Source organism: Mytilus trossulus, chromosome 7 (assembly GCF_036588685.1).
Source record: "Mytilus trossulus isolate FHL-02 chromosome 7, PNRI_Mtr1.1.1.hap1, whole genome shotgun sequence".
In the NCBI taxonomy this organism is placed as follows: Eukaryota; Metazoa; Mollusca; class Bivalvia; order Mytilida; family Mytilidae; genus Mytilus; species Mytilus trossulus.
In genome coordinates, this window is record NC_086379.1 from 37,556,290 (window position 1) to 37,572,380 (window position 16,091).

Consider the following 16,091-nt stretch of genomic DNA (forward strand, 5'->3'; position numbering starts at 1 on the left):
ATTCTCACTCGTTTTGAAACCTTAGGTATACATTTTGTAAATGTAATAATGTGTTGATGTGATAAATAATACCCATGTATAGATCAAATTCCCAAACATCACTTGGTGGTGCATCTGATAGAACCTACTGATTAATTAACAGGATATAGGTACACAAACTGTACTATTGGATTTGGTATTGAAATTGACTTGGAACTTGTTTAGTTGTTAATTAATGTTAAATATTGGAATTATAAATTATGAGGAAAACATTGTCATACATAAGTTATATATAAAGTTGAGTATGCATACCAGCTCACAAATTGGACCTCAACAGTCCTAGTAAGTATAGAGAAAAAGAAGATGTGGTATGAGTGCCAATGTCAATGACTTGACAACCCTCATGTATGCATGGTATGACTCTTGAGTAAAATCATAATAAGGAACCACACTCAAATTAATAATAAATGTAGTAGGATGTATGACAATCAATTAACTGTTGACAGACACCTTCAATGACAAATGAAGAGAATGCTACTGTGTTGCATCTCTTTACATTGACAGAAATGAAATATATACAAAGACAGCAATGAACATGAAAAAATGTAAACAAAAAGTTGTAAAACTTACCAGCTACCGGAGACGGTTTCTTCAGTACACACCAACGAGGTTTCCACTGTAAAATAAAATACAAGTAAAAATAAACATTGTTACCAGTATTTAAACAATGTTTGATTTAAATTTAGGCAAAGATACTAACTTTTTTGCCGTCTCGAAACTTTACAAGCCCCTCCACAACCAAGTTCATGTTGTCTGCCATATTGCTTCCATCTTTGTTACGGTACACTTCATTGGTTAGTCAACAAAAAAGGGAGGGGCACAGACAAAATCATTATAAACGGTGCAATTGAAATCCGTTCCTGTTACATTTTGATATCAAAGACGGTGATAAATGAAATAAAAAAAAATTCCATCAATAAATACCGGGTTCAAGTTATGATGTCGCTTTTTTAAGGGCATACAATACAGTTTTGAACCTGTAATTTTACAAGTTGATGAAAATTTGCATATAGGCTATTTTTACCTAAAATAGCTCTTTTTGTCCACTTTGGCTTGCCATATATGGCAAGCCAAAGTAAACAAAAAGAGCTATTTTCTAATATTAGAAAATCATTTTCTAATATTAGAAAATCATTTTCTAATATTAGAAAATCATTTTCTACTATTAAAAAATCATTTTCTAATATTAAAAAAGAAAAAGTCTATTTAGTAATATTAGAAAATGATTTTCTAATATAAAAAAGGATTTTCTAATATTAAGAAATGATTTTTTAATAGAAAATCCTTTTTTAATATTAGAAAATCATTTTCTAATATTAGAAAATCATTTTCTAATATTAGAAAATCATTTTCTAATATTAGAAAATCATTTTCTAATATTAGAAAATCATTTTCAAATATTAGAAAATCATTTTCTTATATTAGAAAATCCTTTTTTAATATTAGAAAATCATTTTCTAATATTAAAAAATCATTTTCTAATATTAAAAAAGAAAAAGTCTATTTAGTAATATTAGAAAATGATTTTCTAATATTAGAAAATGATTTCTTAATATTAGAAAATCCTTTTTTAATATTAGAAATTCATTTTTTAATATTAGAAATTCACTTTTTAATATTAGAAAATCATTTTCTAATATTAGAAAATCATTTTCTAATATTAGAAAATCATTTTTTAATATTAGAAATTCATTTTCTAATATTAGAAAATCAAAAGTAATTTCTTATATTAGAAATTCATTTTCTAATATTAATAAATCCTTTTCTAATATTAAAATATCATTTTCTAATATTAGAAAATCCTTTTTTAATATTAGAAAATCATTTTCTAATATTAAAAAATAAGGTACTTTTTAATATTAGAAAATGATTTTCTAATATTAAAAATGGTTTTCTTATATTAAAAAATGATTTTCTAATATTAAAAAAGGATTTTCTAATATTAGAAAAGGATTTTCTAATATTAGAAAAGGATTTTCTAATATTAGAAAAGGATTTTCTAATATTAAGAAATGATTTTTTAATGTTAAAAAATCATTTTCTAATATTAAAAAGTACCTTATTTTTTAATATTAGAAAATGATTTTCTAATATTAAAAAATGATTTTTTAATATTAAAAAATGATTTTTTAATATTAGAAAATGATTTTCTTATATTAGAAAATGATTTTCTAATATTAGAAAATGATTTTTTAATATTAGAAAATGATTTTTTAATATTAGAAAATGATTTTTTAATATTAGAAAATCATTTTTTAATATTAGAAAATGATTTTTTAATATTAGAAAATAGCTCTTTTTGTCCACTTTGGCTTGCCATATACCTGAACATGTAATCAAAAATCAGAGACATATAATATTATATGTCTCTGAAAAAAATATACCTTCATGTGCTACTTTTTTAGTAAAATGAGGTCAAAATCTTGTATATTTGCTCAAAATTCAGATTTGTGTCCATATTTTCTTTTTCGAAAGAAAGACATAACTTTTTTGTTTTAAAAGATAAACACAAATTGTTTTTAGTTAAATCAGAGACATATTGTATTATATGTCTCTGGTTAAATAATCGGTAATTTCTGTATTTCATAAGTGTCATTACAAATTATGCAATTTTTATTCAGATATAACTCATATTTATCAAATGCTCATGAATAGAGGGAAAAAACGTCATTTTTTGCTGCATGTTTATTAAAATTAAAAAAATTGCGCTGTTTACAGTTGTATAAAATTGGGGCCACATGATCTCCTTGTAAAATGAAACAAATTGCTGTTGTAAAAAATAGGGGTCCATGAACTCGTTTTCAAATTAAGGTCAAGGAACAGTAAATAGGTTATGTCGCAGATTTTGCTAAAAATTTGCATACAACCTTGGCTCGTTGAACTACAACTGAAAATCGAAAAAATAATACATTTATCTCTTTTATTATCTCAAAAATTGCAGATTGATTTCTCTTAATATGGGTGAATATTTGTATAGACAGCACATCAAACCGGCGAAAAACCGTCTAAAATTTGTCTTAAAATCGCCAAATCTCTAATTCTACTCCATAGATTTTTCTTAAAAAACTATATATTGTTGACACATAAATTTCTGTTTTAATGATATAAAATAATCATAGTGTCACCGACTTTGTTTTTTGTCTAATAATCAATTTGTTACCTTGTTGGTAGTCACTGTGCTTAAACGGCCGTGGGTAACTTAAGGTACCCACAGCCCAAGATGGAGCCGCCTGGCTTCGGTTAGGAAGTTTGCTCCTATATAATTACAATACCATGAATACAAAAGAAATGTTCAGTAATTAAAAAGTTATATAAATCTTTTAGGGAAACTCTGCAATGTAAAACGTGGTTAGTTACTACAAAATAAACGATTACAGCATGTGCACGATTTGCCAAACACTTAAGATGTCCGTAACTTCAAAACAACTTGTCCGTAACTTTTTTCTGTATACTAATATGGATGTCCGTAACTTTAGCATGATGTCAGTAACTTTCAAAGAGGTCAATCCTTAGCAGAAATACAGATGAATCAGTCCAAACCTCTAAAGAAGATATGTATGATTTGATACCCGATCTTATTGAACCCCTGAGGCCAATGAAACTGTAAGAAGATTTTAAATCTGCCTTTATTGCTATAATAAACTGACACATGTTCAACAATATAGCCTTCCATCTACTCCTAGATATTGGCATTTTTTCTCTCACAATCAACAACACATCACACTAGATATAGTAGAGACCATACCTTTTTGGCTAGCAATTCAGAAATTATTTAATGGAAAGAATATCCTTTTTTTCCGCCAAGGACTCATCAGTGAACAATCTATAAAGCTAGAAGAATGTTAGATAAATTTCGCCGTACCGTCAGAACCCGTTTTATCCCGGGAATATTTTTTTCAAATTTAACGGAAAATCCGTGACACTCTGGTTTACTTTTTTCTTGTTCAGTTTGAAGCATATCGCTATTGTATAAATCTATGTAATAAGTAAGGGGTTTGATAGTGTTTATTGTCCTTTAACTGTTAAAATTGTTAATCTTACAATTTTGAAAAAAAAAGTTACCCACATCCGAAATGTAAAGTTACGGACAGTCTGATTATTTTTAACTTGTAAGTTACGGAAATCTTATCATTTTTTAAAAGTTGGCCTTGCGCTAAAGTGAAGTCAAAATTAACTCGAATTTGAAGTGATGGTAGATGATTTCTTTATTCAAAAATCCTATCAATATTTACATAGATCATTTAAAACGTTGCAAAAAGTATATTTCGTATCAGCTGTCATCTCAACGAGTTTAGAGTCCGCCATCTTGGGCTGTGGGTAACTTAAGTTACCCACGGCCGTTTAAGCACAGTGGTAGTGAAAAACGTAAAAAATCAACGTTTTACGGCCTGCAACGCGATAACGTTACGATTATTTTGACGTTTTGTTGGATTTTTTCACAACGAACGCAACTTTGAATGATGAATAACGTAAAAACGAAGTCGGTGACCCTATCTTTATTTTGCATCATTATAACGGCAATTTTTGTGTCAACAACATATAGTTTTTTAAGAAAAATCTATGGAGTAGAATTAGAGATTTGGCGATTTTTTTTTTTATCAATTTCACGATCCGTCAAAAAAACCAGGTTCAGTCAATCATTTTCTACATTTGAAAATGCCTGTACCAAGTCAGGAATATTGCAGTTGTTGTCCATTCGTTTGGTGTGTTTTGTCATATGATTTTGCCATTTGATTAGGGACTTTACGATTGAATTTTCTTCAGAGTTCAATATTTTTAGGTTACCTTTTTACATTTTGGCAACAAACTCGAAATTTAATTTGCTCGTTATAAACTATTCCCGAATGAAATATTATTTGTCGAAAATACGTTATAGATTAGAAGTAAATGTGAAATGTGCAGAGATGACTTGGTTATTATATAGGCATGCATTCAGATTCATTAATTTTGATGTTAAGCACATGTTTTAAAAGGCACAATATATCGTTTCATTTGTTCTTCATGTATGTTACGTGCTTTTCTCTGCTTGCTTTTTACCAGTCTAAATCCTTTCTTATATTTCCTAGTGAGCAGTTTTATGTTGTTAAGCAGAGAATTGATGCTACTTGCACTGGCAGCTTTTTTCTTTTGCTGTTTGCCACAGTTTGTAGGTCTATAAAGGCCCTCTTATATATCCTTGCTATATGCCAGATATCCTAGCTAACGTGTACGGCCTTCAGGCTGTTTGTTTTGCTGATCTTGTTTTACTTTTGTTCAGGTTATTTTTAATATTTTTCATTTCTTCCACTTTAACAAGTGTTTCTGTGTTTTTAATGTTATCCATGCCCACGGGGGGTCTCTTCCTATATAAAGGTATATACATATGTGCCGCTGGAATGGGTCCCTTTTTTGATCCGTCAAATATATCAATGGGGTGCAATTTTACCGAGGAAATATATCAATAGGTAGTAATTGACCGATTGTGATATATTGTGAGCTGATAAATATATGAATGGGTTATGATTTCGCTGTGAAATATATGTATAGGTAGGGATTTCACAATTATTCAATATATGAATGGGGGTGTTTTTAAAATTCCAGCTGCACACCTGTACCCAAAATCCCATGTTGAGACCCCCCCCCCCCCCCCCCCCGTGTCCATGCCTGAGGTTTCTTGTTTTGCAAACCAATTGACGTTTCGCAAGCTGTTGACAGTGATAATCTTTTGTAACTTTATTGAAGGTTAATTGATTAGTACTCCAACTTGGTACATGATAATGTCATGCAATAGATTTCTACATAGGGAGAGGTGTCCCCGTGGCAATCATAAATCGTATATATATGGTAAACTGGTTTAAAATCTGCCCCGGCTATAGCTATCAACTTTTAAGAAGTATATTTTTTTGTATTTTTTAGTAGGTTCTGTTTTATATGTTCAAACCGTGTCTTTGCTTAGTCGGACTAGGTGACCAGATTTATGACTTTTGAACAACGGTTTAGTACTGTTGCCTTTATCTCTTTCCTTTGTGTTAATGCCGACGAATGAGACCTGGCGTCATTGTTTTGATTACAGGAAACTGAACTATAAGACGATTGCAGATGCGTATCCGATTCATAGAATATATCAAAAACATAGTCGACGCACTTGTTCTTGTTTTTGTTTTTGAAAAAATGTCTTTTTATGGTCTTTTTATTGGGGGAGTACCGATATGTCAGTTGGTTTGGTCTATTGAATAGCTTTGGGTATTCCTGTTGTAACTTTCTATGTATTATCAAAGTATTTGTAGGGCTCATATGAACTTTTTTTTTATCGGAGACTTCACAACTTATACTTCACATAAGGTTTCAAACATCAATGTAATGACTGTACAGTAAGACATGATCATAACATCGACTTTGCAAAATTAAAATGCGAAAATAGAACACATAAAAAAGAATTACCTTAAGTCTGGCTTCAAACTAACTAGAGGCTCTCAAGAGCCTGTGTCGCTCACCTTGGTCTATGTGCATAATTAAACAATGTACACAGATTAATTCATGACAAAATTGTGTTTTGGTGATGGTGATTTGTTTGTAGATCTTTCTTTACTGAACATTCTTGTTGCTACAATTATCTCTATCTATAATGAACTTGTCCCAGTAAATACGGCGGAAAATATTTCCTAAACATTTACAAAAATTTACAAAAATTGTTTAATATTTACTATAAAGGGCAATAACTCATTTAGGGGTCAATTGACAATTTTGGTCATGTTGAATTATTTGTAGATCTTATCATTAGTGCTGTTTACAGTTTTTTTCTATCTATAATAACATTCAAGATAATAACCAAAATCTGCAAAATTACTAATTCGGGGGCAGCAACCCAACAATGGGATGTCCGATTTGTCTGAAAATTTCAGGGCAGATAGATCTTGACCTGATAAACAATGTTACCCCGTCAGAGATATAAACCACAATCTTCAGTTCTATTTTTAGCCATGGCGGCCAACTTGGTTGGTTGACCGGGTCACGCCACACATTTTTTTGAATAACATACCCCAATGATAATTGTGGCCAAGTTTGGTTAAATTTGGCCCAGTAGTTTCAGAGGAAAAGATTTTTGTAAAAAAATACTAAAATTTTGAAAAATGGTTAAAAATTAACGATAAAGGGCAATAACTCCTTATGGGATCAACTGACAATTTTGGTCATGTTGACTTATTGGTAGATCTTACTTTGCTGAACATTATTGTTGTTTACAGTTTATCTCTTTCTATAATAATATTCAAGATAATAACCAAAATCTGCAAAATTTCCTTCAAATTACCAATTACAGGGCAGCAACCCAATAACGGGTTGTCCGATTTGTCTGAAAATATCAGGGTAGAAAGATCTTGACCTTATAGACAATTCAACCCCTGTCAAATTTCCCCTAAATGCTTTGGTTGCAGAGTTAAAAGCCAAAATCTACAATATACTCCCTATGTTCTATTTTTAGCCATGGCGGCCATCTTGGTTTTGTTTGCCGGGACACAACACATCTTTTGAACTAGATAACCCAATGATGACTGTGGCTAAGTTTGGTTAAATTTGGTCCAGTAGTGAGAAAGGATCACTTGATCTTTCCGGTCAGGTGAGCTAAAAATGAGATCATGTTATTCTGCAGGAAGAAAACTCCGATTTGTGCGTATATGTTCAAACTGCAAGAAAATCGTCCAGTAAGGAAACTGCCAAGAATACTGTTTTATACACATAAATGATGATGCAATAAAGAAGAAGTTAAAGACAAGAAATTAATAAAAAGTCTAAGTCTAATGATAAGTGCCAATGATAGATCTGTTGTGTCGTTTGAGTTTTCATTTCAGGAAAATGAACAATAAGACGATTGCAGATGAGTATCCGTTCCATAGAATATATAAAAAACATAGACTCACTGAGGGGAACCAAGTGGAAGTCGGTTTTTGACCTCAAAACGACTATCAAGCAGTATCCAGTAAATATTGATAAGGGAAATAATGCATTTATAACACCTAACATTATAGGATACAATTTAGATTGTGGATGCCACTATCCAGTAGTATGTTTTATAAAAGAGAAGGTGCAGTATAATTGCCATTGAGACAACTCTTTACCAGAGACCAAATGACATAGGAGTCAGCAGTCACAGTGACATACATAAAATTGCGAGTTTATATATGTTTGTTGAAGCCCAATCATCTTCTCAACTGGGACATCACAACATAAGAAAACATTACAAATATCTTTTGAATAAGGACTTAAAAAGTCATCAGATCGATTCAAATCAGAAACATATTTTTTTAAGTGAAGTGGGGTTTGACCAGGATGCCAGGCTATATTAACTACTAGTATTCTATTTGCTAGACCTTCCACAGGAAACATTCATGCTCAATAAGACCAATGCTTATGTACTAGCCTATATATATAATCTGGAACTATACAGTACGGTAAATCAGTAGAACTGTGCACGACTGAGTGGAGATTTAAAAAAAAAAGTCATGATCACTAGCATGGGATCAGAGATGACCGTAACTTTTGTTTGTTCAAAGAACGATAAATATAGTATCCTCAAGATGACAGCGAAAAAACCCAACCCAAATGTGATATAGATAAATACTTTTTATTCAGGACGAAGTGAACAAAATCCAAATATTTAAAATAATTTTTGGATCCTCTCTTTTTGCACTTCCATCATTAACAAAAGATGACTTGGCTGTGAATTTCTGAAAGTTATTTGGTAGAACTAGACTCTTAGAGGACATTTTGAACAATAATTTTCTCAGAACAGAACCATTTTTAAAAGATATTAGATTGACAAGGGTCTTGGATTAAGTATAACAAAAAGAACTCAACGTAAACTCATATTGTGATCACTCAAAAATATGGATACCACTTAATTTACAACTCCATTGTGAAACTCTAACTTGTACCAATAGCCTTGAATATAGCAATGCAACTTTTACAAAAGAGGCAACAGTAGTATACCACTGTTCAAATGTCATTCAGCAAATAATTAAATTGGTTGCTTAGCATTCACCTGGTCAAAATATAATATGCACCGATTTGTTGCGTAAAAGGAGACATCAAACTGTGGTCAGCACATGCCATGAGAAAAGCAATGCCTCTGTTGTAGACGGAACGTGTGACTGGCGTATATACAAAATTTGGTCCTGGTATCTATGAAGAGTTTATTTATATTCAGGACAATATCAGAAAAATTGTCTACAAATGAATGATTTGTGATTGGTTCAAAGTGATAGTAATAGCTTTTCCTATATTGTCGGAACCAAGATAAAGCGCTCTGATCATCAGCAGATGATGATAGAAAATAACTTGGACACTGAAAGCTCAACATGTTTGATATTTCACGGAGACATATATTCTGGTTTGTGTTTACTTCTCTTGAAAATTTTGTAGAACTGATTAAACTTCTTAAGTTTTTAATAATAAATAAATCGGTCACCAGGAAATTAAAACGTTTTAAAATTCTGTGGAAAATTCTGAAACGGGAAGCCAAAATTTTGAAACAAATATGAGGGGCTGCTTAGAAACTAAATTGATCTACTGGCGAAAAACATGTGATCTTGCCATTCATTTTCGTCTTTCTTGCAAGCCATTGCAAATGCTTATTCCTAAGATCTTACGTTACTGATATTTTTCTAATTTGTTCTCTGTTTAGAAAACCAGTTTTCATGAAAATACCTAAAAATGCAAAAACTAGAGATTCATTGCCAGTTGAAGCATTTACTCTTACAATAAGTCTTTTTTATCTTGCATATCAGTCAAGAAGCTAAGCTTTCTCTCTGTGTATTATATTTTTCAAAATAATTGAAAATAAACTAAAAAGTTTTCTTAAAAAAACTGGAGGATTTCAGTCACATTGTCTTATGTTAGATGTTATCCGGTTGATGATCGAAGCTAAGTGAAAACAATCCTCACCTGACCCATTGTTAAACTAAAAATTACTGTGCAAGCATCAATACCAGTCTTGGACTATCATCAACTGTTAGTCACTGTAACTAATTTTGACAGTCTTTTATAAAGTTAACATGGATTTTCATATAGCGCAGTCCTGGACAGTCCAGGTAAAAGCAGCAGAAGACTTCTTTCATCTCTAACAATATTTTTTTTTAGATAAACTGACTGTCATTGGGACAGACTCATGTTTTTTGCTAGTAGTCTGATGTAAACATGTGTCCACTGAATTCATGTTTTAAAATACATCACAACATATAATAGGGAATTCTTAGGAAGCAACTCGCAATTACATAACTTCATATTTGTGATAGCCTATAACACATATGTAATTGAAATCCTAACTCTTGAATTAAGCTATCTGTGAATTCTGACTAACAAATAACAAAACATTTTACCATGTAAAAGTACATTTATTGATCAGTGAAACTTTTACAAATACATGTAAATGAAAAAAATAAGGCACATTCAAAATATACATTTGGATAAAAAGTAAATCTGTATGGTCAATTTAAATTGTATTAAAGAACACTTTGTCATGATCATAAGTTGGTGACTTTTGAACCTAAGTCATTTGGATAAATCAACATTTCAAAGCATAGTGAGGTAAAGTTTAAGAACTTTTAAAACATAAAAACACTGCAGAAGATTTAAGAAAGACCAAAATAAAACCTAAAACTTCTCATGAATCATTTGAAAATAATTGTGTCAAATCATCTCTGTATAATGTTAGTAAAATTATTAAACAAAAAATAAACAATAAAGCTAACAATTGATTTTTCTCAAATAAAAAAAAAGGAAAGTTTTAAACAGCTCATTAACAATCTACATATTCACTTTTACCTTTGATACTAGAAATTAAAGAAATAACTTAAAAGACTTCTGTAATTTATACTTAAATGATATAAAATCCTCAATGAAGTGATTTTCACAACTTTCCAAGTGGCTTTAACTTGGTCCAAATTTTGAGATTATATAAAAAGAAAAACATTTCAAATTGCTACATATAACAATTCATAAAACGTTCTGTTTACACTTAAACATTTAAACTTCATTTTGTCTTTTTAATTTATTAAGTGAATGTAACAATTGTAATGCATATTGTTCATTAAAACCTCCAAAATTTGGCCCAATATGCAGAAATATTATCCTGTAACACAAGAACTCTTTTGAATATTCAGTTGTAACAAATTTTCAAATTCAACGAAAAACTTCACAATATCAAGATCACAAAGCGTATCAAACATTAAATAAAGCTTCTGACATTGTACAAAGCAGCAACAGAGATCACATATTTAAAGTAGGACATATCACAACCAGCAAGTTAATACCAAAGAAGGTATTCAACTAAATTTTGAGGAAGATAATGTTTTTTTCTAAACTAGGCGAAAAAACTCCCAATCAGAATCTGTGAATTTGTAACGAAACCAACAACTCTGAACCTTCAGAAATCATAATGAAATAATTAATATTAACAGAACTAACAATTTAAGAAAAAAAATAAAATAAAAAGACATGCTTTATAATAATAACTTTCTAGAAGAACATATCCTTAAAAGTAAATAGTGTTACTGTTTAAAAAAAAAAGAAGATTAAAACTTTAAAAAAAATCTTTGTCAAGGTTCTTCATAAACAATTCAATTAAAACATTATTCACCCTAACAATGAAACAATGATACCAATTGAAATATTACTATCTAATATTCTTTCCCACTATATGCACATGATACTTTTATCCATGGCTAAATTGTTGATAAAAACTAGTATAAGCATCTAAAAAAGGTTAACTAAAGATTCTTTATAGATATGACAAACTTTAATGATCTTTTTAAAACATTTGGTACTGCACTCAGGCTAAATTTGATAAAACTGTACTGGCAGGTAAAATTTCCCTAGTACCGCACTGGACCAACACTTATGAGAACTGTTACATTAAAAGAATTTTTAAATAGTGTCCGCCAAAGGACACCTAGTCACCTACAGGTGTGGGGATTCTTGTTTCATTGAAGACCCATTGGTGGCGTTCAGCTGTTGTCTGCTCTATGGTTGGGTTGTTGTCGCTTTGACACATTCCCAATCCTTCCTCAATTTTATCTTTTTCATTTTTAAAGTTTTTACATTCAATGAAACAGTTATTGCACAAATATTCTTGTGACTATTAAATCATTTAAAAAAATCATCATTTCCTGTTTGTACTTCTATGTCAAAGATACCAATTCTGGCTATATCTGGATATTGCCAATTTCAATCAAAAAATAAACTGCATATTGCACACTGCAAGTAAAACACTATCTGTTGGCATATATTAAAACCCAAATAAAGCTAATATAACTAAGAAAAACAGAAGGTAAATCTAAATGTAAATATACATGTATAATGGTAATAATAAAATTATTTATACAATTAAATATATTCTATATCATGATTACACAAAAAAGTAATGGCATTATGCATTGGATTTCTTGTAACATAAAAATTACACAATTATTTACATACAAAAATATATTGAATTATGACAATTAAAATAGTGAATGATGAAAAATTAAAATAATTGAATTATGACAAATTAAAATAATTGAATTATGACAAATCAAAATAATCGAATTTTGACAAATTAAAATAATAATTTATCAGAGACAAGAAAAATTATGATAAATCTCGTATATAAAGATATGATGACAGATTGTTCTGGAATTCTGAGAAAAAAATACAAAAATATGTATTTCACGATATGTTTAAAATATTCTTAACAATGCATTGCCATTTAAAAATTTGGCAGTACAAAACAACAAATATTTACAATTCTTCTGGAATGATATTTCTGTCTGCATAGAGTTTATCTGGATGGATTAGTTTGTTGAAAGGCAATGATCATCACATAACATCAAGGAGAGATCACAAATTTCAGGAAAAAAAGAAGCAAAATGCAGTTTTGGAATGATTTTCACTGCATAAGTCAAGATAGAAATATCTGCTCTATATTCAATGCTCTGATTCTAACTCATAGATGGCAAGAGGTGTTATAATTGCCATACCCATAGCCAGGGGGGTTCGGACGAACCCCCCCCCCCCCCTTGAAAACAAATTGTGACTGTTAAAGTCAATGTTCTGTTCAAATTGTGACTGTTAAAGTCAAGTTTGTTAGTCCCAGAACCCCCCTTTGGAAATTCCTGGCTACAGGCCTGTAATTGCCAACATCTAACCCCTCTTTTGAAAATATTCAAAATTATGCAAAAACTAATAAGACCTTAACTATTTGGATATGATCTCAATAAAGTGAAATTAAAAAAGAATATAATAACATAGTAAAGAAGCAATTATTTATAGCAAATTTGACAAAAATTAGAAATTTTATGCATATCATTTACTACAATTGAATATTGAATACAGACAAAAGCTTTTAACCCTTCATAAAAAATCATACATTCCTGAATTTATACTTTTTTTCTACTTTTGAAGTGATGGTACATTTCTTTTTTGGGATGAACCAAATTTTTTTGAAGTGTAGTTTCATCCCCCTTCTTACCATTGAGGCATAACACAAGAAGAAATAAATTTGGAAAGGGTTTTAAAAAAAGGCAGGTAACACACTGTCGACACTAGGGACCATAGTTGTAGACAACAAAAATCAGTGGATGGTAACTTTGTTCCAAGACCTAATATAGATTTACCACAATATCATGGTGATAAAATTATAACACTTATGCCTGAACCATTCCTAACAACAGTGCTCAAGCATTATAACCTATAATATTTATCTTTGTTTAGGACAGCATAATGATATGTCAATTTTAAAGAACTGATTGTCAAAAAGATTATGAACCCCTAATAAACCAGTCATCCCTGAGAACCTGGAAGTAAAGAGAACAATTGAGCAGGAAAAGATATGGAATGCTTATTATGCAAATTATTTGGCTCATAAATCTTTTTGTATCAATACTATTATTTTTTTTATTATGCAGCTCCATAGTACTAAGTTTCTTTGACAAACTTGCCATTTTAAAATGACATGCAATGGTTCGCAAAAGAATAGATAGAGCTAGTAAGATATGATATAAATGTGTATACCTTCAAAAACAGTCATTGTCAATAAAAATTCTTTTTCTCAAAAACAAAGTCATTGTCAATAAAAATTCTCTCATATAACCTCTTTGTTAAGAAAAAGTATAGGTTTTCAATAATGATATAATATACATTGAACCTCATAACAAAATTAGTTCTTTTTTTTTCAAAGCAATTTTTTTAGATAACTTGCATTATAAACTAACATAATAGTAACCCATCATGTAACCAATAGGAAAAACAAAGAAAACACTTATACAAAAAATATTCCAAACGATTAACACACAATTTCATTATTGTCTTACAAAATATGTATGACAGTTTGCATTGATTTATTCATAAAATCACAAAAAATATATTCCCCATGTTTGATTAAATTTTGATGACCAATTATTATCAAATCTTTTGAGTTAGACATAACAATCTGTTTATATTAATTATATAATACGACAATCTGTTTATTGTTACCATATAATAAAATTACAGTTATAAAAATAAACAATGCATGCTGGTAACTTTGTTTGTCCTGTTTCTCCATGAATCAAATGTTAACGTAAGTGAAAAGAATTGACTTATATGACAAACAAAATTACCAGATTTGACTGTATGTCTGGCAAGAATTGGTCATTGCATCTTCGAGACTTAGACATAAAAATCTATAAATATTGATGCCATTTTCAAAAATATAAATGTAGTAAGAACATTATTAATCCATACACATGCACCATTTCCTATCAACATGATCAATAGGAATTTTTATTTTGGCAATAAATTTTCATGAGGGACGTTTGTGATACAAAGTTTTCAACATGATAGTAAGATAAGATGATAATCTTGATAACTATGATATGGTTATGAGGACACTGTACAAAAGACTGGAATGGACTAGTTTGGAAATGTTCCCCGCCACAGGAAAACAACTAGTAGATACTGTGTCTGTTTCTGTCATACTAATAATACATAGATCTGAAAAGTATAAAAGATTCTTGTTATTTTTATAATGAAAAACATACTTAGTAGTATTCACTTTTTGAAGTGTATTCAAAAATTATAAAAAATCAATACATTAAAGTTTTCATTGGCAACAAAAAACAATTAAAAAAACTAACTTTTGAATAAAAGTATGATAATTATTTTCTGATAATGACAATACATGTATTAAGTTAGACAGAAACTAATAAAAAAAGGTGGGAAATCCAAAGAAAATTTCTGTGCTTGTTGTTTCCTTAAATATAATCAGAAACAGAAAAGTGTATGTTTTGATTCTTTGTTCAATTTGTATCTTACTTATATTCTTTTACCAATTCACATTAAATTAAGGAAGTTAACTTAAAACAGGATTAAACAGGGGAAGTAATCCGAAATTTCCTTGATGTGTTTTCAAATAAACAAAGCTTGAGGTAAAAATTATTAATGCGGTGCATTATGTTTGCGCGCATTACCATTACATTTGTACGCTAAAATTATTACATTTGCGTGCAGCTTCTCATTACAATTGCGTGCATATATTTGACAGGTAAACTCAGTTAAGTTTCGGCAATAACCCTTATTTATCTATGAATTTATTCAATTATTTTAAGTAAAAGTACCCTTTCTGTTAGACTAAGTCACCTATACTCATCCACGAGGAGGTAGAAATTGGATACAAGTAGGATAAGTCGGTTGCATTATATTCTATCAATTTTTGATTTTTCCCCCAATTTGCTATAAAAAAAAAAGACTTCAAATGTTCTTTAGTTGACAAAACTTTACAATCTAACTTTCAAGATAAATTACGAATTTTAAAGAGATCCCTATTCGTCGGTACTAAATCACCCTGAAAAAAAATTGCAATGAAGTTACATGTATGCCTTAAGTTATAACAGAATTTATCATGCACACTTTATATTTTGTCTACGAATACAATATAATATATGTTTAAAATATATTTTCAAAGTTAATGAAATTTTATATTACTCATATTCATTATATACCCATTGACCTGAGTTTATCTGTAAGATAAATGCGCCCAAATGTAATCAAATGCTGCACGCAAA

At 29.9% G+C, this 16,091-nt stretch overlaps 2 protein-coding genes across 2 annotated transcripts in view; both read right to left on the bottom strand.

The window, feature by feature from the left end:
- LOC134725030 (uncharacterized) overlaps positions 1-852 on the bottom strand; it is a 30,573-nt gene extending 29,721 nt beyond the window's left edge. The window contains exons 1-2 of the mRNA XM_063588513.1: positions 740-852; positions 610-655 (exon numbers count right to left, since the gene is read on the bottom strand). Coding sequence (XP_063444583.1) covers positions 610-655; positions 740-799 — 106 coding nt within the window. The 5' untranslated portion in view covers positions 800-852. The remainder of the gene's footprint in view (positions 1-609; positions 656-739) is intronic.
- Positions 853-10,385: 9,533 nt separating this feature from the next.
- The window catches only part of LOC134726382 (prominin-1-like), a 62,688-nt gene continuing 56,982 nt past the window's right edge, over positions 10,386-16,091 (bottom strand). The window contains exon 32 of the mRNA XM_063590781.1: positions 10,386-15,021. The gene's annotated coding sequence lies outside the window, so the exon portion shown is untranslated. The remainder of the gene's footprint in view (positions 15,022-16,091) is intronic.